Source organism: Hirundo rustica, chromosome 11, assembly GCF_015227805.2.
Source record: "Hirundo rustica isolate bHirRus1 chromosome 11, bHirRus1.pri.v3, whole genome shotgun sequence".
Taxonomy (NCBI): domain Eukaryota; kingdom Metazoa; phylum Chordata; class Aves; order Passeriformes; family Hirundinidae; genus Hirundo; species Hirundo rustica.
The window spans coordinates 4,784,815-4,810,934 of NC_053460.1; the positions used below are offsets into that span (position 1 = coordinate 4,784,815).

Here is a 26,120-nt window from a genome sequence, read left to right on the forward strand (position 1 = left end):
ATATTGGAATCACAACACAACACAGAGGTCAACTTAAGGGAAAAGCTGAACACCATCTATTGGGTAAGATTTATGCCATAGGGACAGCCCCAGGATGTGTGTTCCTCCTGCAGCCCCGTGCCCTCAGCTGCAGGTGTTCTGCTGCTTGGGATAAGAATAATTTGGGTTGAAAGGGACCTTTAAACATCGTCTAGTCCAACTCCACACTTCCAGCTTGCTGGAAGAGACCAACTGGAATGGAGAAGACAAGAGTAGTCTCCACATTTCCCCCTCCACCTTACCTTCTCACCTCCTCAATGGGGACACCTTCTCACCAAGAAGGAACCCCAGAGCTGCAGATCTTTCCTGACAAATTAATAAATACACACCTCCTTGCCTGGAACTGCTGTGTAGTTCCTGGAATATCCCTGCTTACAGGAAGTCACATGAAACGTCTCTCAAAATCAGAGATACCAAAAAGGGGATGTTAAAAAAGGGATGGAGACTGCCTTTCCCAGAAACAAGAGGCAGTTGGCCAGGTACTCAGCATTCTAGAGCACTTGGGAACTTCACCTTTATGGTAAATCACTGCCATCTCAGGCATTTAGGTTATTTGGGAGAGAACATTTAGGTTATTTGGGAGAGAACAAAGTTGCACAGAGTGAAATATATGCTGGAACCTTAATGGATCTGAATCCATGAAGTATGGTCAGGCATGTTAAGAGCCAGCCCTTAATGTCTATCACACCAAACCTGGAATTCTTCCAGAATCCTAACATTATGTTAAGTATTTTGTCAAAGCAACATTTAAATCACACAGGTGGAATTCCTAAAATCCGTACCACTAGCACACAGTTCCAGATCTCTTTTCATGTGTGAGTTATAGAAGCACTGAAAACCACACCAAAGCAAAAATCAGTATATGATAAGTAATGTTTTCAAGTCAGGCCAAACAAACTTTTATGAGAAGACTTAATTTACAAATTTATTTACAGTTTAAAGAACGTGCACATACAGCCTCTGGAAATATGGCTGCTTCTGCACACAGAGATATTCAAAGTGTATTGGAATTCTACATACACCAAGTACATACAAAACAATCCAGGTAACAGAATAATAACAAACTCTTGTACATTCTAAATGAATCTTCAGATCGAATCAATCTCAAAAAACAAAGCAGGAAATATCTATACAATTACCAATATTTACCAACTTTAAGGAACTCCAATGCAAAGCTGTTTGCATTAGTGAATGTTGCCATCTTGATCCCATACTCTTTGTCCCCAAGCAAAAAACCAGTGGCAATGGGCAAAGGTGTCAGAGGGGATCAAATATTAATTGAGATACTCTAAAACACGTACCTTCCTCAAAAGAAAATACTGCCTCTTTCAGTGTATTCTTCCAACATAAAATGTCATAAGAAATCAACTGCAACAGGCAAATTTTCAAGTATTTGCTGCTGGCTGTTGCACTCTGAGCAAAACTTTGGAAGCTGAATTAATACCTCCTAAAGCTGGATGGAAGCTTCTTACTGACATCTACATTCCAAAAGTCCATTCTCCACCATGCCCTGAAATAGTCTTAGAATACAATTTATCTACTTAGATAAAAAAAAATGCCTGGAGCTGCAGCCAGGGAGCCTTAACCATTTGCATGGGACTGTTCCACTGTTCCAAACAGGGCAGGTGTTCTGCCCAAAATATGAAACACCACCTGGAATACTGCAGCCATCTACAGCTATGACAGCAAACTGAATAGCTTCAGCTATTATTGTGTCTTTATTAACTTCACAAATACTATTCAAAGTACAGTTAAGAGCATTCATCACATTTTAACTTTAAATAACCATCATCTCTGTTTAAACTTGGCAACTAGCTTTTTCTTGTTAGTTAATGCTAACTTCTGTTAAAGACAATTGTGGAAAAATAATTCAAGAAGTGCTATAATTTGGAAAAAACTTTAAGGTATTAAGAAAGAATAAGTTATTTTTTTTAAAGCTTATGACTATTTAGATTAATACTAACAATAAATGAGTTGCATACTTCTCTATGAATCATTTTTAAATTAAGGGCTTACAAAACTTTCTGGAAATAAACTTTTTTTCTCTCTAATTTTAAAATAATTCCTAGCTTTATGTGGTATGCATGTAAGGAGTGGTGAAAGTGGTGCATCAGCCATACCTGGGAGAGAGAAAGAGAGAGGAGATAATTGCAGCTGTACTCAACCATTATTTACCTTTCATAAACTGTTAATAAAACTGAAACACAAAACTAAGCAACTAAAACTAAAATCACAGCTTGAGTATCCAGGTACAAACTAGTAATTCTAAGAATAAACTGAAAGATATTTAGACTCTTTCTAAACAAACTAGGAAGTTGATCCCTTATGCAAAATACAAGCAGAATGTAAGATGACAGAAATATTTAAAACACTGGAATTTCCCTCCATTTTACAGAGCTGGAACCCTTACCTGCTGGTGCCAAGGATTTCAGGGATTCTAAAAGATGTGGACTAGAAAACTTGACCAAACATCTGAATGGTTCTTTTTTATCCAAAACATCCATTTTAGGATCACTTTTAAACATTGTTTCAAGCTGTTAACACAAAATTTAACCAGTGAGTATAAGCGATGTATTTATTTGTTATTACATATTATATTTAAAGATTTAAATAAGACTGTTTCTAATTTGTAATGATTACATGATTCCAGCTGGAGGAATGTTGTAGTAAAATCTGAGGGTGCCACCATGTGGCAGAGTTTACTACTAAAAGCAAGAGGCAGCTTGTTCAGTAATACTGTAAATCATGAAATATTTCTTAGAATTTTTGATTTATCTGTTCCTGCAATAAAACCTGTGCATCATCGAGAAGTCAGTTATGGTGTCATGCACAGCATAAGCGTTGCATGTATTTAAAATAACCCTAATTTCTCATGCTGTGACACACTGCTAGTCTAAACCTACCTTTATTACAAAAACAGGTCCAAACGCTGAGTTTGCAAGGCTGAAAGACTGAAACACAATCTAAAACTCTGACCAAATTTCAATCTGTTTCTTACAGAGACTTTGAACTCATTTATTTTAAAATGTCCTCCCTAAAGTTTAAAAAACCCCACAGTATTTCTTAAATTTGAAATTTAATTTAACTACCAGTACATTAACATTAGAAAACACCAAATCAAATTGTTTTTCCTACCCTGTATTGTGCAAATTCGAGTTTTGGTTGGGGACCACTACCAAAATCTCCCTGGTTCAGTCTGTGGATTCTTTCTTTCTCACTTCTGTTTTCTTGAACTATCCTTATATCTGCTGCAGGGGAAAAGAGTATGGAAAAGAAAACAGAAAGACATTGTTGTCAGCTGCTGTAAAACCGCTTTTCTGATCAGATTATTCCAATGAAAATTTGTAAGTAATAGTTTTAATGAATTCATGGCGCTCTTTTTTTGATAAGGTAGTTGTCCTTATCATTTATATTTTCAGTTCTTACCAGGAGGGAAACACAAGCTAATGTGAGATGCTGGGTATTAAGTGGATTTGGTTTCCATGTCCAATGCCAGTCATGGGAATACTGACCTCTCCCAGTGCCAGCCAGTATTAAGGCATTAGGGATGGATAACATAATGGTAATGGAGCATTCCTTTTATCAATTTCATCTCACAAGCCAGCAGGAATAACATTTAAACTGCCTTTACATTTCAAATATACATACCATTTTCTGGTTCTACATTCTCTCCTTGCAGAGGAGTAGTATAAGTTTGGAAATTCTAAATGGAGAGAGAGGAAAAAAAGATTTTAGTTCTGTTCTACTTTTAGAACCTCTAGCTGAAAAGAACTTTAATATATTTCCTTTTATTTCTCATTCTGGAAAAATGATCTTCCAAATTTTGACCTTTATTGGAAGTCTAAAAGCCAACCTAATTTGGAAAAAAAATGCCTGTCTTAGGATGTTTGTGAACCAGTTTTACATGGGTGCAGACTTAAGCACCCATTCCAACAGCCTTCAACTCATGGCTCTAGGAAGCCTAATGAAAAGATGCTGAAGAAGATTAGGACTGAGATGTTAATATAATTTTTAGACTGAGTTTAGCCTAATTGTAAATAGGAATTACAATAATAAAGAGTATGTGGGATACTAAATCATTACATCCCCATTGCAATGTTACCTTCATGAAAGGCTGTCGACCTCAGAAGCTCAATATTATTTTAACTTGATGGTCTCTTGGAAAAGGTGATTTTTCCCCCTTGCTAGGGGGTGAGAACTAGGCCTGAAACAAAAAGCAAGACTTATCTTAGGATTTACTTGTGAAGAGGCTCACCTGGCTATATCTCTTAAACACAATATCTTTAAGGGAGTTTAAAGAATGACTTCGAAGCTCCATTTCACGGATGTCATGGTAATTGGAAGCAACAATCAGGGCCTTTAAATAAAAATTGAAATTGTTTTAACATCAGTCTTAATCATCACTGTGCTTGTAATATGTAAAAAACATAGCATCTCTAGACATGGTGATGTTTTTGTTTCAAGGTAAGCAACTGCCGTTTAACTAGGATTTTCATATCTGAAAAAATGTTGCAGACATTGCTACGCAGCTCAGGTTAATATTTAAAAGCATTCACATTATTAACAAGCTAAGTCCCATGGTCTTATCAGCTGAAAAATACACAAACAGAATCATAAAATATTTGAATTGCTACTACGGAAACTTGAGGAAATTTCTAAATAGAAGAAAAAATACTGCCAAGGCTGATCACCACAAGCTAACAGAAATGAACAGCATTCCCTGATGAGCTCATATGCTTAGTTCTTGAAGTTAAAAGTGTTGATCTAATATTCTTCAACCTCTGTGAGACAATTTAATGGAGTACCGCCCAAGACTTGGTTAAGAAATTACATTCAGGAGCACTAAAAAACCCAATAAACTGACTTTATTCACAATGCACCAATCCAAAGATTTAGGTTTTGCCTCATTTTTATCATGTGCTAAGGAGAAAAAAAAATAAAATACATAGTTTAGCAAATTATGTCACATGAGGCATCTTTCCCAATCCTCTTAAAGGCTAACCCAACTATAGCTCTACATGACTGTGGGGAAGTCGGGGTCTGAGCAGTTTGGTTCTGTACCTGACACAGCAGAGGCATGTTGCTCTTCAGCACTGAGGCAGAAATGAAGACATAGGGAGTCTGTGAATGGTACACAACATAGCTGGGTTTGTACTGGTTTGGTTTCTTATATGGTGTTCCCCAGGCAATTCTAATCCAGATTGCATTATCCTCATATTCCTTAAAGGTGATGGTGACCTGGGAAAAAGAAAAGTTTTGATTTACCAACACATTTAGGTATCCACAAAGATTTTCTTATCTTTTAACATCTCTGTTCACAAGACCCAAACATAATTTAGTACCACTGCTTGAATAAGAAAAAAACCCCACTAAGTGTCATAAGAATTGTATTTAAATAAAATTTCCACAGAAAAACAATAACCTCACAAACTGGGATAAAAAGAAGAATCCCCTTTTAAACTCTAAAAGTGCTTTTCTTCCTACCAATATGCATTTTTTTATGAAGGTTGAAAATAGCTTATTACAAAAGCACTGATCTCTCTTTTGGGAAAACAACACAAAAATGTCTGTTTAGAAGGAGGGCTAGTAGCAATAATTCCAATAAGTCAGTTTCTGGAGAAACTAAACTTTTGATCACCTTGTGATTTTAGACCCAAATATAATATTTATCACTGCTCAAGAACACACAATCAACAGTCTGAACATTCCCATTTCTATTCTTATTGATTTGCTCCTTGTTACTTCTTTCTACCTTGACTCAAGTAGGCTGACTTCAAACACAACAACAAAAACCCCCAAATATTGCAAAACTTTATAATAAGAGGGTGATGTGAACTGCAGTTGATTGGCTGTGAGAGTGATTTGGATTTGTTGCCCTCTCCTGTTGTGAGTGGGTGACACAGATGAACAGCCAGAGGCATTTTCTATTCCCTTGCCCACATGAAGCTGGTGAGCTAAAGCAACTAAAGGCTCCTGCAAATTGGGCAAAGACTTGATTAAAAAAACCACCCAAGTGCTGATTTTCTTCAAGCCAGTCACATTTTAAAACAAACTTACATTTTATTTTCTTCCTGCATAATTGTGAAGCTGCTAAAACAGAGATGCAGTACATTTTTCCTATTTCACACGCAGTTCCTATCATACCCAAATGAATAATTCTATTTAATTGTTGACTTAAACTGTAAGGAATCGTTATGAAAACAACATATTAACACCACAGCTGGGAAGTAAATTTAGAGTGGATTTATTCTTACATTTTTCAAGGTAGACCGAAGTATTCTTTTAAACTTTTTTTTGAAATCTGTTATGTCAAAATTCTCCAATTCTTCTCCTGTTACGTGAGACAAAAAAACCCAACCAGAAGTAAGATTTGTGTGTACAAGAAGATGTTTTTAGTTTTGCTAAACAGAATTAAGCAGAAAAAAATTGAAGTTGCGCAACTTTATAACAAAAGCTATATTTTAATTCTGACCCATATTATTGTTATACAGAGAAAATATTAACGTTCAATTAGTAGTTACTAATGTGTAATAATTGCATGAGAAGTTAATGGAAAGTATTCTAAAAACATTAAAAATAATGTCCACTGAAAAATCCATACTAGGCTGAAGTAAAATGTTAAAAATCTCTCTACAGCAAAAATCCAGATGAAATTACATTTGTGGTTATGTACGTAGGATATGAGGCAGCACAGCACTGAGCTGCTGAGAAATATGGGATTACAGCAAGGAAAGACACTTTACCTGATTTTTTCATCTGGTAAACACTCCACATTCTTTTGTTTTGGTAGATGTGGTTGTCTGAGAAAAATAGGAATTGCTCAGTAACATAATGCATAATCAAACAGGAATTAAATGAACGAAGAATTTTACAAAACTTTTATAGACAGGTTACTTTAAAAATATTAATTCTGACAATGCAATATAGTGTATTAACATTCTTAAAATGCCAGCCATAGCAATCATAAAAGCAAATTTTTTTTTTTTTAATTAAAAAAGATGTAAAGTTCTTTTGTAATTTGGTGAGCAGTTAATAAAAGGCTTCCCTGGGGTTCAAAGTTTGAGGAAGGATTTTACCTAAACTGCCCAATGTAAGACATGTGGACTGTTAGAAAAACCTTCAGATTTAAAGGTTATCTAATCATGCTGTGAATTAATATTGGAGTTAGGAGTTACATACTTTTGTTGATCTTGAGCTTTTTATAAAAGATGTCACATCCAATAAAATTCATCTAAAATGTGATGTGCTTATCCCAAATGCACCTGCACCCCACAAGGGTCATCACTGTGTAATTAAGGACATTATGAACTTACTCAGAAAAAAATAAATGTAATTTTAATTCACTTTTTACTTACAAATTATGTCTAGAACTGCTGCTTGCTTTATGTCTGCAGAATTTTCCTAGAAAGAACAAGAGTGCACAGTGAACTACAGGTCCAGAATGCCCAATCACACTGGTTATCAAGTGAAAAATAATCTCAGTATTGGTAGTTTAAAGGACATTTCATTGAAGCCCACAGCACATACACTCTCTTCAAAGGCACACCTGGTCCCAGGTTTTGGGAAATCAATACTGAAAAGTATTTCAGCAAGGTTTAAGTGTTCCTCTGCAGAGCAAGAGGAACATAATCCTTACAGTGGGATGTACAAGTAAATAGAAAGAAAGTTAATGGTTATTTGTGACAATGCAACAGTGACTAGTATTTCACTGTCAGTTTTAACGTATTGGTTATTGCTTATTTATGCTCTACACCAAGAAAAGATTTTTAAGAAACTACACGACAATTTGTTACAGATACAAGTATTTCAGAAAAAAAAAATATTTTAAATTAAGGCATTTGCTATCTTATGAGAATAACTTAAGAGTTTCTTTCTAAATTTTGAGTATGAAATTCAAAGGGAATCATACCAAAAGCTACAGAATTCAACATATATAAGTAATAACTGCATCTGTTGGGGTTATGATATTAAAGACTTCTGGTACATATAAAAATTCCTGGTACACTAAAATCAGAGTTAGATCATATAATTTTTTTGTTTACAGCATGCTCAATGGAAGTAATTCTGGCCAAGGAAAGTTAAGAAAAAACCCCAAAGCATTAAAAATCTAAAAGATATAAACTAGTGCTATCATTACCCATAATAAATAGCTTTAAATGAGGAGTTTGTAATGAGTAGACATCTCAATCAATGCCTTTATTATACAGTCTAGAAATACACCCACTTTTCAAAGTTTAGCATACTGAGCTTTTATCTACCATATGTAACTTAGAGCTCAAAACATACTTAGTATAGGTCCGTTCTACATTTCTATAGATCAGACAAAATCAATGGTGTTACCAGCTCAGCTTTACATTTTGCAGACTACAAAGTGCCATTTGAGGCTGTGTTGTGGGCAAAGATTAATGTTTCAGGTTTTTTTCATGATGCCTCTCATGCATCCTACATGTCACTGACATTTTTTGAAGGAGAGAATTTACCTCACAGAGTTGCACAACTTCTTGAGAAATGCTGTCCTTTATCTGGTGGCAATTTAGAGTCTGCAGCTGTGCCTCAGAGAGAAAGCCCCATTTCTCCAGCATCATCTTGATTTCATCCCTCGGGATTTTTAGCACAGTTCTTCGGATGTATTCAGCCACAGTTTCATCCATGATGGAACCACCTGGAGAGATGAAAGGTTAAAAGGTCAGACCAAGCCACAGGACTTGCTCCCTTCGAAGGCGTACAGAGCAGCACCTCGGCACAACTGCCTTTGATGTCAGTCCCAAGTGCGGCACTACTACAGATTTAGACAATGGCAAGCTAAAATACATGCAATAACTTACATAGACACTGAACATAGAATATCCTGAGTTGGAAAGAATCCACCAGGATCACAGTCCAACTCCCAGCCCTGTGCAGGACACCCCAAGAATTCCACTAGATACCGGAATGTGTCGTCCAAACCCTTCTTGAGCTCTGTCAGGCTTGGTGCTGTGACCGCTGCCCTGGGGAGCCTGTTCCAGTGCCCAAACCCCCTACCGGATGAAAAACCTTTTCCCGATATCCAGTCTAAACCTCCCCTGACACAGCTTCATGCCATTCCCTGGGATCCTGTCTCTAGTCGTCAGAGATCACTGCCTGCCCCTCCACTTCCCCTCGCGAGAAAATTGTACACTGCGATGAGTTCCCCCCTCAGTCTCATGTCCTTCAAGCTGAACAAACCAAATCACGTCACGCCCTTAGAAGTCTCCCTTACTGACCGAGGCCTGGTGTGAGCAGAGAGGTGGGGCTCTGGACGCCGCTCAGGGCTGTTGCTGTCGCTGTCTGTCCGGTCGGATCAGTGTCCGGGACCCTCGGACAGCGGGCACGGGCGCACAGAACACGGAGACCGAGCGGAACGAACCTAACCCGGCCCGCCCGCCTCACGCCGCTCCCGCGCCCGCCTTTCGAACCGACCAATCAGACCCCGCGCCGTGCCCGGCTCATCCAATCACAGGGCTCCCCGCCCGCCTGCAGCCCCGCCCCGCTCCGGCGCCGGCGCCGTGCGCGCTCTTCGTTCTGAGGCGACTTCCGGCCTGGGCCGCTTGAGTTACTGCGCCCTCCCCGCACTGGGGCGAGTGAGGGGCGGCCTCGGGCAGAGCCAGCGGGAACGGGAAAAAATCAGGGAAAAGAGGGTATAGGGGAAACCCTCCCCCCTCCTCCTGCCGCTTTCCCTTCCAGCCGCTTGGCTTTGGGGAGGGCCGTGCCGAGCCGAGCTCGGGTCCACCTTCTGGGACTCTCCGCTCACCGCGCAACGTCCTCCGGAGCTCCCGGAGGGCTTTGGAAGGGCAGGTCTGAGTGGGATCACGGGTCTCTCCCTTGTGGCTGCCGTAAGCTGCTTTTCCTGTGCCTGTGTGTGTGTCCCGTCCCTTCATTAGGGCCTCCCGGGAGCAGTGAGGGGCTGCGGACAGCTCGGGCCGGTTCAGTGGGACCCCCCGGCCTTAATAGCTGCCCCAGATCCTCGCACTCCACGGCAGAACCCTGCCATGTTTAGTAAACTAAACAGTGTTTACGTTCTGCCGAGTGCTACCTGCCTTACGTCACGGGATCGGGCTGTCAGAGGGGTCGGAGCCTGTGTGTTCCAACGTGGAAATGTGATCCTCTTGCTCCCTTTCTTTCTGAAGGGGAAAAACTTTTACAGTAAGAAAAAGCATTCTGATAGGCTCATAGAGTTCTTCTTTGGGAAATTAATGAAATGGAGATGAGATAGAATAAAGCCCGGTCTGGTGGGAGCAGCTGGCAAAACAGGAATTTGGTGACAGCATCTTGTCCTTATATAACTGCAGAGTGAGTTGGGTTGGAAGGCATCTCAAAGATTATTTTGTTCTAATGCCCCTGCCATAGGCAGGGACACCTTCCACTAAACAGTGCTTTAGTTTTATGCTGTATGGACCTTGTAATTCTTAACTGTATATTCTGCAAAGGCACAATAGGAATAGGAAGAGACTGCTTTAGTAATCTGTTTTACAGTGTTGTTCTGTGCAGTGGTATAATAAAAACATCTGGTAGAATAAAATAATTATTTTATTATAAATAATAATTGTTATAATGATATAATAAAAATATCTGGTGTAATAAAAATATCCCACTAATCATGGCAAAATTCTGCTGATGTTTCTTGTACAAATACGACCTTAAATAATTGCCAGGAAGTGAAAATATCTTCTAGAGCTTTACTCAATTACCTATTTCAACCTTAAATAAAATTGTAGAAATTAGTATAAAGGTTGGTGTTCCACCTGCTCTGTTCCGTAGGATTAACACCTTGATTTGTTTTGCTAAGTATGAAATCAGGTATGATGTAGTTTCATCAGATACTAAAAGCAGGTTAGCTCATTCTGCTGCTCTGAGGGAGGTTGAATTGTTGGCAGAAAGTGGTCATGTAAAAGGAAAATCAATATGAATCTTATTTAATCAACATTAAAAAATACTATTCTTTAGGTTCAGGGAAAGTAAGTACATTTTACATAATTAAAAAGATCTCAAAGTAGGCATAATTGACCCTTTTTTTGTTTTCTTTCTAGTCTTCATAGATATCTTTCGATGTGTGTCTAAATTGTTTTCCTCCATTCTAATAAGTAATGTTGGAAAACTAGTGTGTAGTTTTAGAGACCAAAATTCAAGAGGTCATGATTAAAGATTTTGTAAGATTTAGCTAAGCTTCGTTTATTAAAGTGGATTTTTAAATTTCTTGGAGATGCTGAAAAGCTTAGGGTCATTCTCATTGTGCCTAATCATAGCCTTAGGGACATCAGCATAGAGTGACACTTTAATATCCTGGTCTGGAAGCTGTTAATGATGTTACTGAAAGGTAGAAAAAAAGTCCTGAGTTTTGAGTTCCCTCGGGTGTTGAAATTGTATGCATCAACTGTGATTTCTCATTTCGCTGATCACAGTATTCAAAGCTATTGTCAAAATTCTTTGTGTAGGAAAGAACGCTAGGAGTTCAGGAATTCTGCTGAAGTGGCACGAATGATACTTGAGGTAAACACCAGCCTGTTAGGTGTGGAGCTGAATTTTTTATGCTAAAAATTTGTACAATCTTAGAGAAAACAGGATTTGAGTAAACAAAAAGTTGTTGAGAGTGTAAGTATTTATGTCCAAACACCAAACAGAACAATACTGTGTAACTGAGAATGTGAAACTGCAAACGTTTTGTATTGCTCAAGTTAGACAGTGACATTAAATGCAAAAATAAATGTTGCACGTGGAGAGCGGAGTGGCTTCAGAGGAATCGCGGGTTTGTTCCCCTCCCTGCTGTGAATCCCTGTTGAGGTTTGCACGGTCCTGCTGCCGCCTTGTGGGCTCTGTTTGAGCGTTTGCAGCAAATGTTTATGTTCTGTGGTGCTGTGCAAAGCAGAGTTCTGTGTTCCTGTTAGAGAGCTTCATCATTAGCAGTGCAGGTGCTCAGGTGTAATTTTTCATCAGGGTTGCTAAACAAGGATTTGCATTTTGCTTTAAGAGATCATTTTTTCTGTACAGTGTGTGAATTCATGTGGTTTGGGTTTTTTTTCTTTTTTACCATTGACCTTAGAAAGCTGGGGGGGAAAAAAAAGATTGTGTTCTTTTCAAATGGAAAAATAGTAAAGCTCAGTTTAAAAAGTAGTCTTCTAAGATGTCTTAATTAAATATGGAAAAAGCATCTCATGGCAAAAATTACCTAGACCTAAACCTTCCCTTCATTGTTGTCCCTCAAGCATGGAAAGATTAAGCACTGGGCTAATCAGCAAAACGAAAGGAGCCTAATTCAGTTTACCTTCTGCATCAGGGAACGGATTAGTTCATATTTATTGGAGATTCTGAGAAAAGAAAGGAACTTCCCTGACATGCTGACCTCATAGTTGGTTTTGGGAAGGAGTGAGAATGTACTGAGCCCTTTGTTTCTCCACACAGGAAGTTTGAGGAATTCAGGAGGAGAAATTGGCATATGGAAAGAAACGAGCGTTTTATCCTAAATTTTGGTGTCAAGCATGAAATGCCCACAGTGTTCTTCCCTGCTCTTTTGGGTCAGCCTTTGCTTTCTGCCTACTTCCTGGGTGTTTGCAGTTTTATTTGAATTCTGTAGTACATGTAGGTTCCTTTTGCAATTAATATGAAATATTTAATGTATTGAACACAAGTATAGATCAATTTTCAGATTAGGGATGAGTATCACGTCTTGATAATTTATATGTTGACTGCTGTTAGGAAATTTGAGATGCTTAGTGTCCCCAAGATTGCTTACACAAGGAATTATCTCCTTATTTTTCTACAGAAATATTAGAATTGGGAGTTCAGTATCATTATCAGAGAATTTCCAGATTTAGACCTTTGATTTTTTAGAAAAAATCTGGTTTAGGTTGGAAAGCATAAAGCTAGAATATCCTATATTTTCTCTACTTAAGGAGAAAGCAGACAGAATGTGATACTGGAATGAGACAATTTCTTAATTTTTTTTTTTTCCCAGAAGAATAGCATAGGTTTAGAAATTGGTTTAGGAAGTTGAAAAATTAATTATTTTTATCCATGTCTTCTATGTTCAGAGACTGATAGTTTATAGAAGTTTGTCTTTTTAAGGTATTTTAACCAAATCATGGATGTGCCTATGTGAAGTAATTTTTATTGAGGAAGAAAAAATTGCACTGAGTCTCATATCAAACACATTAAAGGGCAGAATATTTCTGTGCAAACCAGTGAAATGTGTCAGTGCCACTACGGAAAAAGATAATTTCTGTACTTCTCTCCAAATATTCACTAAAGATCTTAACATTTGCTTAGCATTTTGCAGTTCTAAAGCAATTCCTGTATTTTCTAAATATTCTTCTTTTACTTCACTTCCAGTATTTCTTGTGCAGAAATTGTGTGTTTACTTTGGCTTTCTTTACCCTGCATTTCTGTTAGTAGTTTCCTCAGAGCAATTTATATTGCTTATTCACATTTTTTTCCTGGGATTTTTTTTTTTTTCCTTTGTTTTGTCTTCCCAGTATTCTTTTATCTATCAAGTCCCAATAAGCTACCACCCATATAAAATTCTGTTCATTTGGATTTAAGGTCTGGTAAGATGGCAACTTGCAATTCTTATTTTTCATTAGAATGTTATTAAAAAGAAACTAAGGAAACCAATGTCCTTTCTTCACACACATTATTGTTTCTCTTGAAACTCTTTGGTTTGTCAGTCATTCCCCTCCAGCAAAAAGATTTCAGCCTTCCCTGCTCATTTATAGACCACTGTGTAATCTGACATTCTAAACATCAGTTTAACATTGAGCACTGGGAACGCTGCTCCATCAGAGCTTGAGAAATGCTTAAAGCCTCCAAGGAAGCACAGAAAGATGTTTTGTGACTTAGTCCATCACATCCTACAAGAACTGAGTGCTAGATCTTGAAACATTCTAATATTGACTGTTACTTGAAAGTTTCAGGAGTACTGATCTATGAACTGGTAGGACAGTTAAGACCTTTGATTTGTGGGATCTGTTCTACAAGAGGCACTATTGGAAAATCCCTAGGAGTTGTTAGAAGGCGTTTGACTAATGAAGTGCACCAACACCTCTGTTTGTGGCTTTGGTGGCTTTCATCCACTGAGGATACTTCTGCAAACAGTGGCAGTGATTACTGTTCTTAGTTTAGAAATAACGAATTTTTCCTTGAAATGCTCCATCTGACTCCCTGGCCTGTGCTGATGTGCATTCCTTGTTCCATTAGGACACTGCTCTTGCTTTCTCCTGAGACTGCCAGCTCGGATGACCGTTTTAGGAAGTGCAGGCAGAGGCTGAATGATGAAGAGCTTTAATAATCATCTGGGTTCACACATGTTAGAGTAACACACAGCCATTGTGCAGGTCACCCTCTCAGGGGAACGCTAACTCCAGAGCTATCAAAAAAGCTCCACTGATAAATTTAAAACATATTGACTTTGTGTGGCATGCAATCAAAAGCTGGTGGCAGTAACACAGCAGGGTTCTTAATCACTTTGCTGTTACAGTCGTGCTCCTGCTGTCATATTTCTAAAGGTTCATTTGTTAATTTGTTGAAAAGAATGCTTAAGCAACTTGTACGGTTTCCAACAACTTCTGTGCTAAGAGTAAATATAGTGTAATATTAGACTTCCAGATAGTATGGGGGAAGGTTTTTTGGAAGAAATCACTACAACACTATGTGCAACATATTCTCACGGTTCTCAAGCTTTTAAATGTTTGGATTTTTAAAATTAAGTTTGCTTGTGGGCATCTGACTCTTTGTTAAGCTGAACACATGATGGGAAGTACTGGATATATGAGTGTATGTGGCTCTTTAAGCTGAATATATTCCTTGAGATTTCTAGGAATAGCAGTGGAGGTTATAACTGTCAGCACTGCAGCTGAATTTTGGGATTTTGCAATTGTGAAATCTGACCATTGGCTACTTGTATTTGTCCAGTCTGTTTGGCAGGAGTGCTAAGACAGTGATGGCTGCTTAGTACAATTGTAGTGGTGTTTGCCTGATGTATTGCAACTGGAAAGGTGATCCCTTTGGGAGATGGGGAAATGACCAAATACTAAGTAAGCAAACAAACAAACAAACAAACAGGCTTCTGTCTAATTCAGTGGCAGTATGGACCATAAAAATAGAATTTTACCAAGATGAGCCCATTTGTCTTGGCATGAATTGGACTTTTCTCCTCCCCTTCCTGGTGTTCTTCCTGAACAAAGATGTCATCTTCCTTCAGCCATTGTCATATGACACTTTCAATCCATTTCAACTAAAGAACTCACTCCCTCCCCACAGAACCCTGCAGGAAAGGGTGTTCCCCTTTAATGTTCCAGAGAGAAAACATGAAGGAAGAAACCTAAGTGCTTCCTTCCACTATCTGATGGAGTGTAGGAGACCAATTCCATTGCTTTTCAAATGAGCATAGCAAAAGAGCAAGAGGCAACAACATGGCATGAAGAGGCATTTCAATTCTTAGTGATTTAAAAAAATATCATTACTGATAAAGTGATTAAGTACCGGTTTTTAAAGCATCACTAATGTCTGGATTAGGATTTTTTTAAAAGTGTGTAGATAGCTAAAAAAGATGCCAGTTCTCTAGTGCTGTAATGGAATAGCATTGTGCTTCCTGTTGTAATCTTTGTAAAAGGTAGAAAGAAAATCGCATACACAACTTTTTAAAGCAAGAAAGCAGAAAATTGAAGTAGGAAGGTTAAAAGATAATCTGGAGTTCAAGGAAGATTAATGCTGCTAGAGAGTCCCTGAAAATTAAAATCTCAGCTGTGTGCTTATGTCTGTGATAGCCAAGATTATAAACTTCTAGTTGACTGTTAACATTTGGGTTGTTTAGAAGATCAGATGTGTGCTGGGTTTAATGAATGTAACCATGTAATACAAATTATACGCATTAAACTGCATTTTGATCTCAAATATTGTTGAGATAACACTCTGATGATACCTTATGTGTTAACTCAGACTTGCTAGTGACACTATTTTAATGTTGGCAGGTGGATATTTTCTCAGATTCTTGTCCTTTTGGCACTGAAATCATCCCTAACTAAAGATGCATCCAGACCTGTCTCCTCATCTGCACACTGAAGAGTGTAACCTAATTATCAGTCTGCTCAAGCAGTGTCACAAGGAGGTAAGAAATGTTGAGCAGAGAAAAGAGTGGGTGGGTTGGGGAAATGAATGTCAGATAAATTAGTGATGATATTATATGATCATGGAGAGAAAACCCTCCTCTAGGCAGAACAGCCATGAAATATAGCTGGTGTGTTTTCACTGAAGAGCTGTCTAATGACTGTATGTGAAATCACGCCAGTGATTTATTTAGGAAATACAACATACCTTAAAATTTTCTGTGCTACAGCTTAACACTTAGGGACTTATTTTAAGGACTGAAATAACTTCTGCACCTCTTAGTACTGTGTACCCCCTCAAAAAGCAATAATAAAATCAGCTTCAAATGCCCTCCTTTTGTAAGCTCATGGCATTTCCGTATTCCAGCTGTCCCTGGGGCAGATGCTTCAGTGTGCTTTTAAGCTTATAAGATGTGTTGATGGGGATCCCAACAGCCACATGCCTGATGTTCAGTGCTTGGAGAGCTAATTGGGAATTACTGTTTGACTTCCATCTTCTTAACAGGCACCTACTCAAAGATGTGAGATGCTAAATTGTCTTCAGACTTCTCCAGGCTCTTCATTGCTTCAGAATTATGGAATTGTCATCTCACTTGTTTAAAAGCCTTTTTAAAAATTTGCTTTGTCTACATCTTCTGCATCTCGAGATGTGGAAGATTCGGCCCCTGCATTGAAAGCTTTCTGCGGCGTCATTGCAACGTTGTTAATTATTTTCCCAGTATATTCTAAATAGATGTTCTGCAGAGATAATCTTGCTGTATTACTGCATAAAAAAGTTAAATTTCATCGTTTCTACTGAGATAAAAACATATTTAAATATTCACTGTGAATGTGAAAACCCTGATTTACACCACTACATGTAATCTACAATATTTTTACCTCCACGGTTAGTTGTGATGTTGATACTTTTTTCTAATGCAATTAGATTCTACGACAATATTAATGGTAGCTTTACAGTTTTGAACAAAATTGTAAATTTTTTTTCCAAATGCTGTTACAGGATGAGAAATAAGGCTGATAATTCACAAAATGTAAGAGAAGACATTTTATCTGAAAGAGGAGTAGCAACATTTTTACAAGATTTTAATGTGGCTAAAGTAACATATTAAAAAACATTTTCAGCACCACACTTTCTTATGGTTTCTAAATTACAGCAGTGAAGGGAGCAGAGTTTTAATACTAAATTTCATTTGCAGGGAGTATTGGCACTTGGAGAGGAGTATCTTGAAACAAAAGCACACTGCAGACTGTTGATACCATCTCATAGGTGGTACTTTCCATTCCACTGCTCCTGTAGAGAACATCTCCAAGCTTTAAAAGTTGAATTAAATGTAGGACTTACGCTTTTCTTCTGAGCAGAAATTTTAATTTGCCTAAAAATGCTTTAGGTAGTTTGAGAGATTATAGAATTTTTTTTTCCTTTAATTATTTTAGTTGATTTTTTTTTTTTTTTGCAATAATTTCAGTGTTGTAATGTAGGTAAATGTTCAGTTGCTAGGATTAAGTGAGAGGACTACACGTGCATTAACTACTACAGTATCAAAAGGATTGCCAAAAGACCATCAGTTAGGAGAATAGGCAGCATGTAAGCAATATAAACTGAGAGTGTTGTAATTATTTTTTCATAATTGTGAAAACAAATCCAATGAGGAAAGAAAACACATTCAGATTTTTCCTGTGTGTATAGAGGGGCTTTTTGTGATTTGAGTAGGAATGCAGCAGTATTGATTTACTGCTTGCAAGTAATGAATGGTTGGCTGTTTTTTTGTTTGTGGGTTGTTTTTTCTTTTGTTTTTGAATGAATGTCAAGATAGAAATATCATGGACTTGTGTGACGTAGCTTATTAGAGTGCCTTGAGAACTGGAACTAAAAGGTGCACTTGAACTCCTTGGCAGCAAGTGATTCAAAGGAATCTATTGTCAATCTGACTTATGAAGGGACTAGGAGCAGCAATAATAGTCACACAGAATTATATTCTCTAGGTTTTGTTTGAAGTTGATCTTTACATGGAGGGGAATTACTTTTGTCAGTCTTGTGCTCAGCTGGGAGAGGATGTTTGTGCTGGCAGTCTCAGAACAGAAAGGGTGAGGACGACTTTTTCACATTCAGTTGAAAGGGAGCAACACTTTTTCATTTGAAATTCAAGGGGAATGTACTGAAATATTCTTTTTAAATTGAACTCACTGAAATCTGAAGTCAGTGATCTTAATGAGTTATTGGTGACTACTTGCTGTTTTCTTATAATGCCAGAATGTCCTAAGAACCTTCATCTGCAATTTAAATCAGCATTCCTGAGGGATGAAAAGCATTATTTTTTAATTGGGTGTCCATTTTCACAGCAGTCAATTTGATTTACTTTATCCCTAATCTAGAACCTGCCCTGTATATCAAGTTTTGTTTCTAGTGAGGAGAGGTTAATGGGATTCCTATTTGATGTCACTTTTTTTTAATAACTCCACTCTGGTGCCAAGTATGTGCTATAAATACACAAATTTTTATAGGTAGCAGCTCAAAGAAATGTCTGTTGTCTTGCAGTTGTATTACTGTAATGGGTGTAATAGCTATTTTTGAGAAACCGATTCTTTTTTTCCCTTATAATCTCAGCCAAGAAGTTGACATTTTAGGAATCTGGCTAAATAAACATAGATTAAATCCACTGTATGCACTGCTCAGAGTGGAGTTAGCTTGAGCATTGGCCTTGAAATTTAACATGCAGATATGCGAGTAGAATCCGAAATTAAATCCATTTTAGCTGGAATGAATATGTTGTAAAAGCAAGATCGGTGTGCAGTAAAGTGACCACTTACTCTGTGCAACTGCTTCAGAGTCATCTGATGCCCTTTATAAATCACAGAGGTATAAACAACCTAATTATAGCACTTCAATAGTTAAGTGTTTGTCATAGACTTTGTTAACCCACTCTTACTTCAGTTTTATTCTATTGGCTGAGATCCTGTTCATTGTTTGAATCTAATAGTGTTCATGTATCACTTGTATGAATCCACCCCGCTGCTGGTCAGCTATGGAAATGCACATAGGTGGGAACTCTGAAATATGGAAGGGACTTCATTTGCATCTGTTTTGTTCTTCTGGGTCTTTTGAATTTAAATTCATTAGCTGTCTGCAAGATAGGCTGAGTTGTCTCCATTCATTGTATAGCTGCAAATATCTACTAAAAGCCCCCTCCTTCAGGTCTCCTAGATCACTTGGATGCTCTGCTGCCAGGTTCTGCCAGGAGATTCTGTGGCATGGCACAAGCATCCCCCTGAGAAAGCAGTCCTACAGCCAAGCATTCCGAGAGTGGTTTAATGCCCGGTAGTGTGGAATTGCTTTAAGAAATCCTGGCTAAGAGGACAGATTTTTATGGTGAATACCATGGAGAGCCCTCATGAGGACAAGGCCTGCAGTTTTTTAGAAACTTAGGAACACTTAAATGTGTGTAAGGCCCACAATTGAGCTGTGCCATAAAGATGGTAAATGCATGTTATTTATTAACCTCAAGATCCAGAGATATTTTTTTGTACTGCTTCTAATGTTCCAGTCAAGCCCAGTGCCTGCATCTTCTGGACCAGCAAGCACGACATTCTTCATGTAGCTGGGATAATGGAGCAGTGAATCCTTTGCCTCTCTAGGTCACAAAGAAATAATGAAAACTAATGCAGGGAGGACATTGCCTCTGCATCACAACCTGGAGTCCAGAATATTTCTTTTTTGTACCTTATTTAACCTAGTGTGAGTGAGAGTTGTGACAATGACTTCTAGATCAATAAAATGTAAGTTCTGCATTTAAACAATTGCTTCATCTTAGGTGTTCTCCTTTAGTCTGGTTATACATGGTGAGTACCTTTAACTTTCAGCAAGTGAGCTTCAGGAGTAGCTTGAACCTCTGCCTGCTTGGTGAAAATGTTACCAAATACCACTTTTTACAAGAAAGGGAAAGGAAAAGACCAGGATGTGTTGAAATATGCAAATGAATTTAAATAAATTTAGAGCTTCAGAGGAAAAAATCTTTGACTTGTAATTTTTTTTTTCTCCTTAACTCATCAGCACAATGTTTTGAAGTTTTTTGGCCATTGCAATGATATTGACCGTGAGATGAGGAAGTGCTTAAAAAAAGAGGTAAGCAATAAATTATAAATACTGTGAATGAAATGCTTAATAAAAAATGGCAAAGAACTAGAGTTGCTTTTTACTAAGTAGTATGAATCAATAAATGTAAGCACATTCTGCTGTGGGCACTTGAGACCAAATCTAAACTTTTTAAAATAAATTTGTCAAGTAAAATGTGGCATTAACAAATGGCGTGGTGTATTTTTTGATATGCAAAAATAGGCAAACACTTTTTAATGAAACAAACATTGCAGATAGGAACTGACACTTCACAGATTGCTTCTGACTTTTTTCTTAATTTTTTTTTTTAGTAGTGGTATTTGCACAGAATTTAATATAAAGCAGTAATGGTTACCTCTGCATAAGTAACACTTAAAGCTGAAGTCAGTTACACTGACTGAAACTGCTTAATGAGTTGCTGAGTTAGGCCCTCAATGAAAATATCTGCAGATATGAAGGAATGAAGACTATGGGAGTTTAAGTGGATTAACTGTTTTAATAAGCTCATTTTCAGAAGAGTGTTCTTTATATTTATGGCGGTTGTACCTACATGACAACATATAAATGACCATTTCACACACCTTTTAACTTGAAACTGTACTTACTAATTTTTACATATATTTCACCATGCTAAAAAGTTTCTTTCCACATAATCTCATTATTATTTTTTCTTCCATTGAAGCCTTTACATTAAAGGAGTTCTTGATGATTATATTTGTCTGCCTTCTTAAAATGTGCTTATATTGATATGCCATTATTAGGAAGCCCCTGAAAGGTTGATCACAGATATTGAATAGGTACAGATGTAGCTTGTAAAGATCCATTGTTCTCATTCTACATAAAAAACATGGATGGGTTATTGAAAAATTAAATATTGGCAAGGGAAAAAGTTAAGCATTCTGTAAATGTTAAGTAATGTTTTGGGTCATTATTTCAGTTATAGACCAATGAGTATAATGGATGAAAAACTGCAAATCCTTTTCAAAATCAATTTCTTTAGCAGTTTATTACATTATATAGAGAATTGAATATTTGTGGCTTACTTGGGTTTTATTCTTGATACCAATTATTAAAATATTGAACAAATATATGCTCCAACCTAAGAACAAGAATAATTTGCTTCTCATGAAATACATATCAAATGATGCATTGATTTTTAATTTTTCATTTATTTGAGCCATGAAAATGTTTCCTTTTTGTTTGCAGTGAAAGAAAGGCTCTTCAAGCTTCTGCTAGTGCAGGGGCATACTTGAAAGCATGGTGATCGTATACATGTATATCTTAACTGTGAAGGCTTTCTTGATTCCATTTCACTCTGGAGTCCTGCCTCTGTTGTAGTTCTTGTTTAAACCATTTAAAATCCCCACATGCCTTAACCCTCGTTCAATCCAAATTTGCCTTTGTTCCTTGAATCTTGGTATCCTGCTTTATCTGTGCATATAATTAATTAAGGATCAAAACCAGACCAAGCCTGTGATGACAAATTCATGTTTCAGAAGATAGATACACATTAATCATTGTCTTGTAAAAGGAAAAAAGCTTGACCTGTTCTCTAGAATAGCTCCAGTGCAACGTTTTTTCCTAGTTCGTATGTGAAGTGTAGTTGTCATATGTTAGATCACTGTATAATTAAGTTCCTCCTTAAGATTAACTGAATATTCTTTATTAGAATGTTCTAATACTCTGTAGCTTAATAACCTCAAACTTAGAAACCTATATTTTAATGGAATAAATGTCAATTTCAAAGTAAAAGTGAACCTATATCTAGATATTAACGAGCTGTATTTCTAACGCATCAGTCAAATATATTGTTTCTGTTCCTGGGTAAAAAATGCTCTCTACAGTTTTAAATTTGATACACCTGTTAAATGATAACAGCTGATCTATTAATCTCCTTATCTATCTTCCAGTATGAAGAAAACAGGCGCAGAAACCGGGAGAAACGACAGAAGATAATAAATGCTCACAGAGCTTCAGAGAAGTGAGCTGTGCTGTGGCTGGACAGCTGCAGCTCCAGAGGGACGTTCACTTGGAAGCTGACAGAATACTTGTGTTTCATCACCAGTGTTCAGCCTGTGGTTTGTGAAATGGTGACAAAATAAATGAATCTAATACCAATTCATTCCCAACAAGGCAAATTGTGAAAAAATAAATACAATACATCGCTCACAACCTAACTTAATTTTTGTCCTCTGAGAGAGAACTACTGTGGCAAGGTTTTGTTCTGGCATAGTACCTCACACACACCAATGAGGAGTTGGTGTGTGTGAGGTACTGTGTGTTCAGGGCAGCTGTGTTCCCTGCTTTGTACTGAGTTGCATTTATTTCCTTGTGTTTAGCAGTTTCTCTTTCATATCTTGGGTTTCGTGGGAGTTTTTTGTTTTGTTTTTCATTGCAAAACACGATATTACTTTTCCCATCACTTTTTGTAATGTTGGGATGACACTTCTTAAATGGATTAGGAAAAAGAAATTTTAAACAGATGTGGCTTGAAATTGGAAATTGTCTATCAGGGAATAATTGGAGTATTTTTATTGGAGCTAAAAGGATGAAGCTACTGTCTTCAGCTGAGAAGATTACAAATCCTCCCTGCCAACCATATGTACAATGTAGACTGTTGTAAGACAATTTGTTCATCATACCCAAAGCAAGCGGCTTTAGAAATTTAGAATGGAACATTTCCAGGGATTTACAAAGCTTCCCCTTGATTTTTATTGAGTACAATCAATGTGTGCTGAGTGATTTTTGAAGAGGAGCGCTGCCAAAAATACAAGCTAAAGGTCTTCAATTTTCTCTGGTACAAAGGTAAAGTCAAGTTATGACTATTGAGGTTGAAGAAAAGCTGACACTGAAATGAAAGTGTAACTTTCTCAGGCAAGTCAATGTGTGTTGTGTTACCAAGTTGCCTTGTTAGCCTATAAAAAGTGTTTATTTGCCATCAAACTGGTGAAAGCCTAGAACAAGTCTTAGAATTCAGAAGATTTGATAGCAAAACATACACTGGTTTGTCCAGTGATGGAGCTGCTTCTCTGTGTGTCTGCAGGATTCACTTTACTTTTAAATAATGCCTCTGTTCTGCATAGCAGCAAAAGACTTTTATAAAAAAATAAATTTTGTTGAGCCAAACATACAAAGTACCTAGAAACCTTTTGGAAAAAAGGTGCCTGTTCTACAGTGAATTAATGGTTTGTTTTAAGAACTGTTGTTGATACTCAATCTGGAAATTGGTACATGCCCCTGTTTTTGGAAGAAAATGGTATTTTGTGAGCTGTTTTGAAAGGTGAATTAGATAGAATAATTTTAGTTATTTTTCAATACCTGGATGGACCCAATTAAATTGGTAAAATTAAACCACAGATGTTTTCAGTAAAAACTGCAAGCAGTGCTGAAGCAATTGTTTCTGCATCTTGACACTCTGTTTCTTAGAACAAGTAAACGATGCACTGTTTGAATACTTGAATGGTTGGAAGTGGTGCAGCCTTTATTGGTACTTTTCAGAGTATTTTCAAAGAGTACTTTGTAGTGAACTCCCCTGTCTGGGAACTCTGCATCCATGATACTTCTTCCATCTGAGATGACACAACCTACTTCAGGCAAGCTCTTAAATAGGATTTGTAGTCTTTAAGTAAATAAATAAATTGAGAATCGTTCCAGAGATTAGGTTGAGGAGCTGATATCTGAGTGCAGAAGCACTGAAGCTTTTGTTTCTTTAATCAGCTTCTGTGAGTCCCAATCTTTCACACAGCAACAAAATAAGAAACCAAGAGCCACTTAACACAGCTCATTAGTCAGAATCATGTTTGCAAAGATCAATGTGCTTAGTGAATGAAAGACCAAATGGCACACACAATTCCTATTGATACTTTCAACTGCACTTATTTATAAATCTATTTTACAGATCAGCTTTGTTTGCCTAGTGACAGTCTGATCATGGTCTTCCTTCTATTTCTCTTTGCTAATTGCCCACTAGTAGTGTGATATGAGAGTGCCCATTGATTCCTGTGGGTTTTGTTCCTTTTGTTTGACAGAGAGTTCATGTTGCTAATTTGATCTCGAATAGTGCAATAATACTGATGGTGTATCTGACAGAGGAAGGGGTAAGGGTGAAATAGTAAATGTGGGTTTTTTCCTTGTTTCCTAAAGTGAGCTTGATGAAATAAAATTATCTCTGTAGACTTTGAAGATGCTTTATTGCAATGTTATTTGTCTATAGAAGCATTTTGCCCATTATTCTTTCTGAAAGAGTGTATTTAAAAGAGGAAACAAATATGATGTAATTTGTGTTGAATTACATGTGAGAAGCTCATGAATGTTTCACGTGGGAAAGTGAAGAAAGGGAAAACAGGGCAAATGGCAGCTCTGGCCATAATAGTGAGGATTTTCCATATTGAAGTGCCATAAAAGTTCATGTGGACAGGAGGAGGACAGAGAAAGGAAATAGTCCTGCAAAATCTCTCCAGTTTTACCAGAAACACCTGGTAACACTATCTGTAGTGTACTTTCTCTTGCTGGAAAATGAAATTACATTCTGTTTTCCTTATTTTATTTTTTTAAATCTATTTTTTAGTAGAAGGAGAAATCCTCTGCTGAACAGCAGCTGCATAGTGTAAGAACAGCAGGGTGAGTTCTTGCTCTGGTGTTAATTTCTTTGTACAACAGGGCTTGAATCCGGTGCTCCTGTTAGGCTGCAGGACTGAGTGTTAATATATTATGAATGCACCACTCGTCTTCCCTGTAAACGTTAGTTGGGAACATCCTCAAGGAATTATGTCCTTTGTTGCTGATAAAGACAATGTGTAGTTTCTAGTCCTTGAAGCAAAGCCTTGATTTAGTTGAGCTGACTGTACAGTTTGGGTGAGGACTAATCCTGTGAGTTAGTTATTCCCTCTGTCACTGGAAATCACGGTAATGAGTATTTCCGACGTGTTACGCAATTTGCTGAAGCTCCACACCTTGTGTATAAAGTGTATTCAACAGTCAGGCATTCCTGAATTTGGCACTGCCCATGCTTTAAAAAAAATCATGACATCTAATACCTATAGATACCTAATAGGTATCTATATATACCTATAATACCTAATATCTAATTTTTCTGATATAAATGAAAGCACGCTTCTGTGGAATACCTAAAAGTGATACCAGATTCGGATAGTTGAGTTAAAAATGAATTATTAACATTAGTGCTTAAGCAAAGGAGATGCTTTACCTGGACAACATAATGGATTTTAGTGCTGCAACTTATGTTACACATTGAGGTTTATTAACACGGACTAGAATGGAGTATCAGCAAATAGTGGTCCCATTAGATTGTTTATTTTACAGGCTCAGTAATAACCATGCTGCTCATCAACAGAACCTGCCTTGCAGTACATGAAGGTCTACTAATAAAAACTTGAAAGTGAATAGTAAATTCACATCAGGTTCCCCAAACCTACTTAAATTGCTGTGTACCAAAAAATAGATCACTGGGAACAAAATATATATTTAGCCTGAAAATGGTTCTTGTGGATCATCATGCTTTAAATTCTTTCTTTTGAACTATTTGGTGACATTTTAAAGGCTGGGAACTTTCCTGTGGAGCTGTTGCTTTAACCAGTGAGACTTTTATTGGTATCTTAATGTAGACCCTTAGATAAAACAAGTTACATTTCAAAAATACATGAATTACCCGGAAAGATGTTACTGATGGCTTTAGAGAACTCATTCCCAGTACAGACGTCAGCCATCCAGAATCCGGAGATTTGTTTCAGCTTGGCAAAAGCGTCAAATGCCTTGAAGAGTACGGATATGTGTGGCTAAGTTACACGAACGCTGATATGACCATATCGTCCCCAACACTGAGGTGCTGAGAGCAAAGG

General features: G+C 37.3%; 2 protein-coding genes across 3 annotated transcripts; one reads left to right on the top strand and one right to left on the bottom strand.

Annotated features, from left to right (window-relative positions):
• Positions 1-942: 942 nt before the first annotated feature.
• Positions 943-9,450, bottom strand: CENPN (centromere protein N). Its single transcript, XM_040075138.2, has 11 exons — positions 9,282-9,450; positions 8,520-8,701; positions 7,395-7,440; positions 6,783-6,839; positions 6,294-6,370; positions 5,101-5,277; positions 4,295-4,396; positions 3,688-3,742; positions 3,175-3,287; positions 2,450-2,573; positions 943-2,159 (listed from the first exon to the last, which is right to left on the bottom strand). The coding sequence occupies exons 2-11, from the start codon at positions 8,688-8,690 to the stop codon at positions 2,044-2,046; spliced, it is 1,038 nt and encodes a 345-aa protein (XP_039931072.1). The 5' UTR covers positions 8,691-8,701; positions 9,282-9,450; the 3' UTR covers positions 943-2,043.
• A 123-nt stretch (positions 9,451-9,573) lies between these two features.
• CMC2 (C-X9-C motif containing 2) lies at positions 9,574-24,444 on the top strand. Of its 2 annotated transcripts, none has more exons than XM_040075489.2 (4): positions 9,574-9,890; positions 16,017-16,153; positions 20,200-20,271; positions 22,173-24,444. In XM_040075489.2, exons 2-4 carry the CDS (start codon positions 16,073-16,075, stop codon positions 22,245-22,247), a joined length of 228 nt encoding a protein of 75 aa, XP_039931423.1. In that variant the 5' UTR covers positions 9,574-9,890; positions 16,017-16,072; the 3' UTR covers positions 22,248-24,444. The 2 variants fall into 2 exon arrangements, with proteins under 2 accessions (XP_039931423.1, XP_039931424.1); XM_040075490.2 differs by having other exon boundaries at positions 9,574-9,852.
• Positions 24,445-26,120: the final 1,676 nt, after the last annotated feature.

Coding starts and splice junctions, on each gene's coding strand:
- CMC2 (XM_040075489.2), top strand. CDS start 16,073: ATGCATCCAGACCTGTCTCCTCATCTGCACACTGAAGAGTGTAACCTA. Junction 16,154..20,199: donor TCAAGCAGTGTCACAAGGAG/GTAAGAAATGTT, acceptor TTAACTCATCAG/CACAATGTTTTGAAGTTTTT. Junction 20,272..22,172: donor GGAAGTGCTTAAAAAAAGAG/GTAAGCAATAAA, acceptor TCTATCTTCCAG/TATGAAGAAAACAGGCGCAG.
- CENPN (XM_040075138.2), bottom strand. CDS start 8,690: ATGGATGAAACTGTGGCTGAATACATCCGAAGAACTGTGCTAAAAATC. Junction 3,288..3,687: donor GAATGTAGAACCAGAAAATG/GTATGTATATTT, acceptor TTTCCCCTGCAG/CAGATATAAGGATAGTTCAA. Junction 2,160..2,449: donor GAAATCCTTGGCACCAGCAG/GTAAGGGTTCCA, acceptor TCTCTCTCCCAG/GTATGGCTGATGCACCACTT.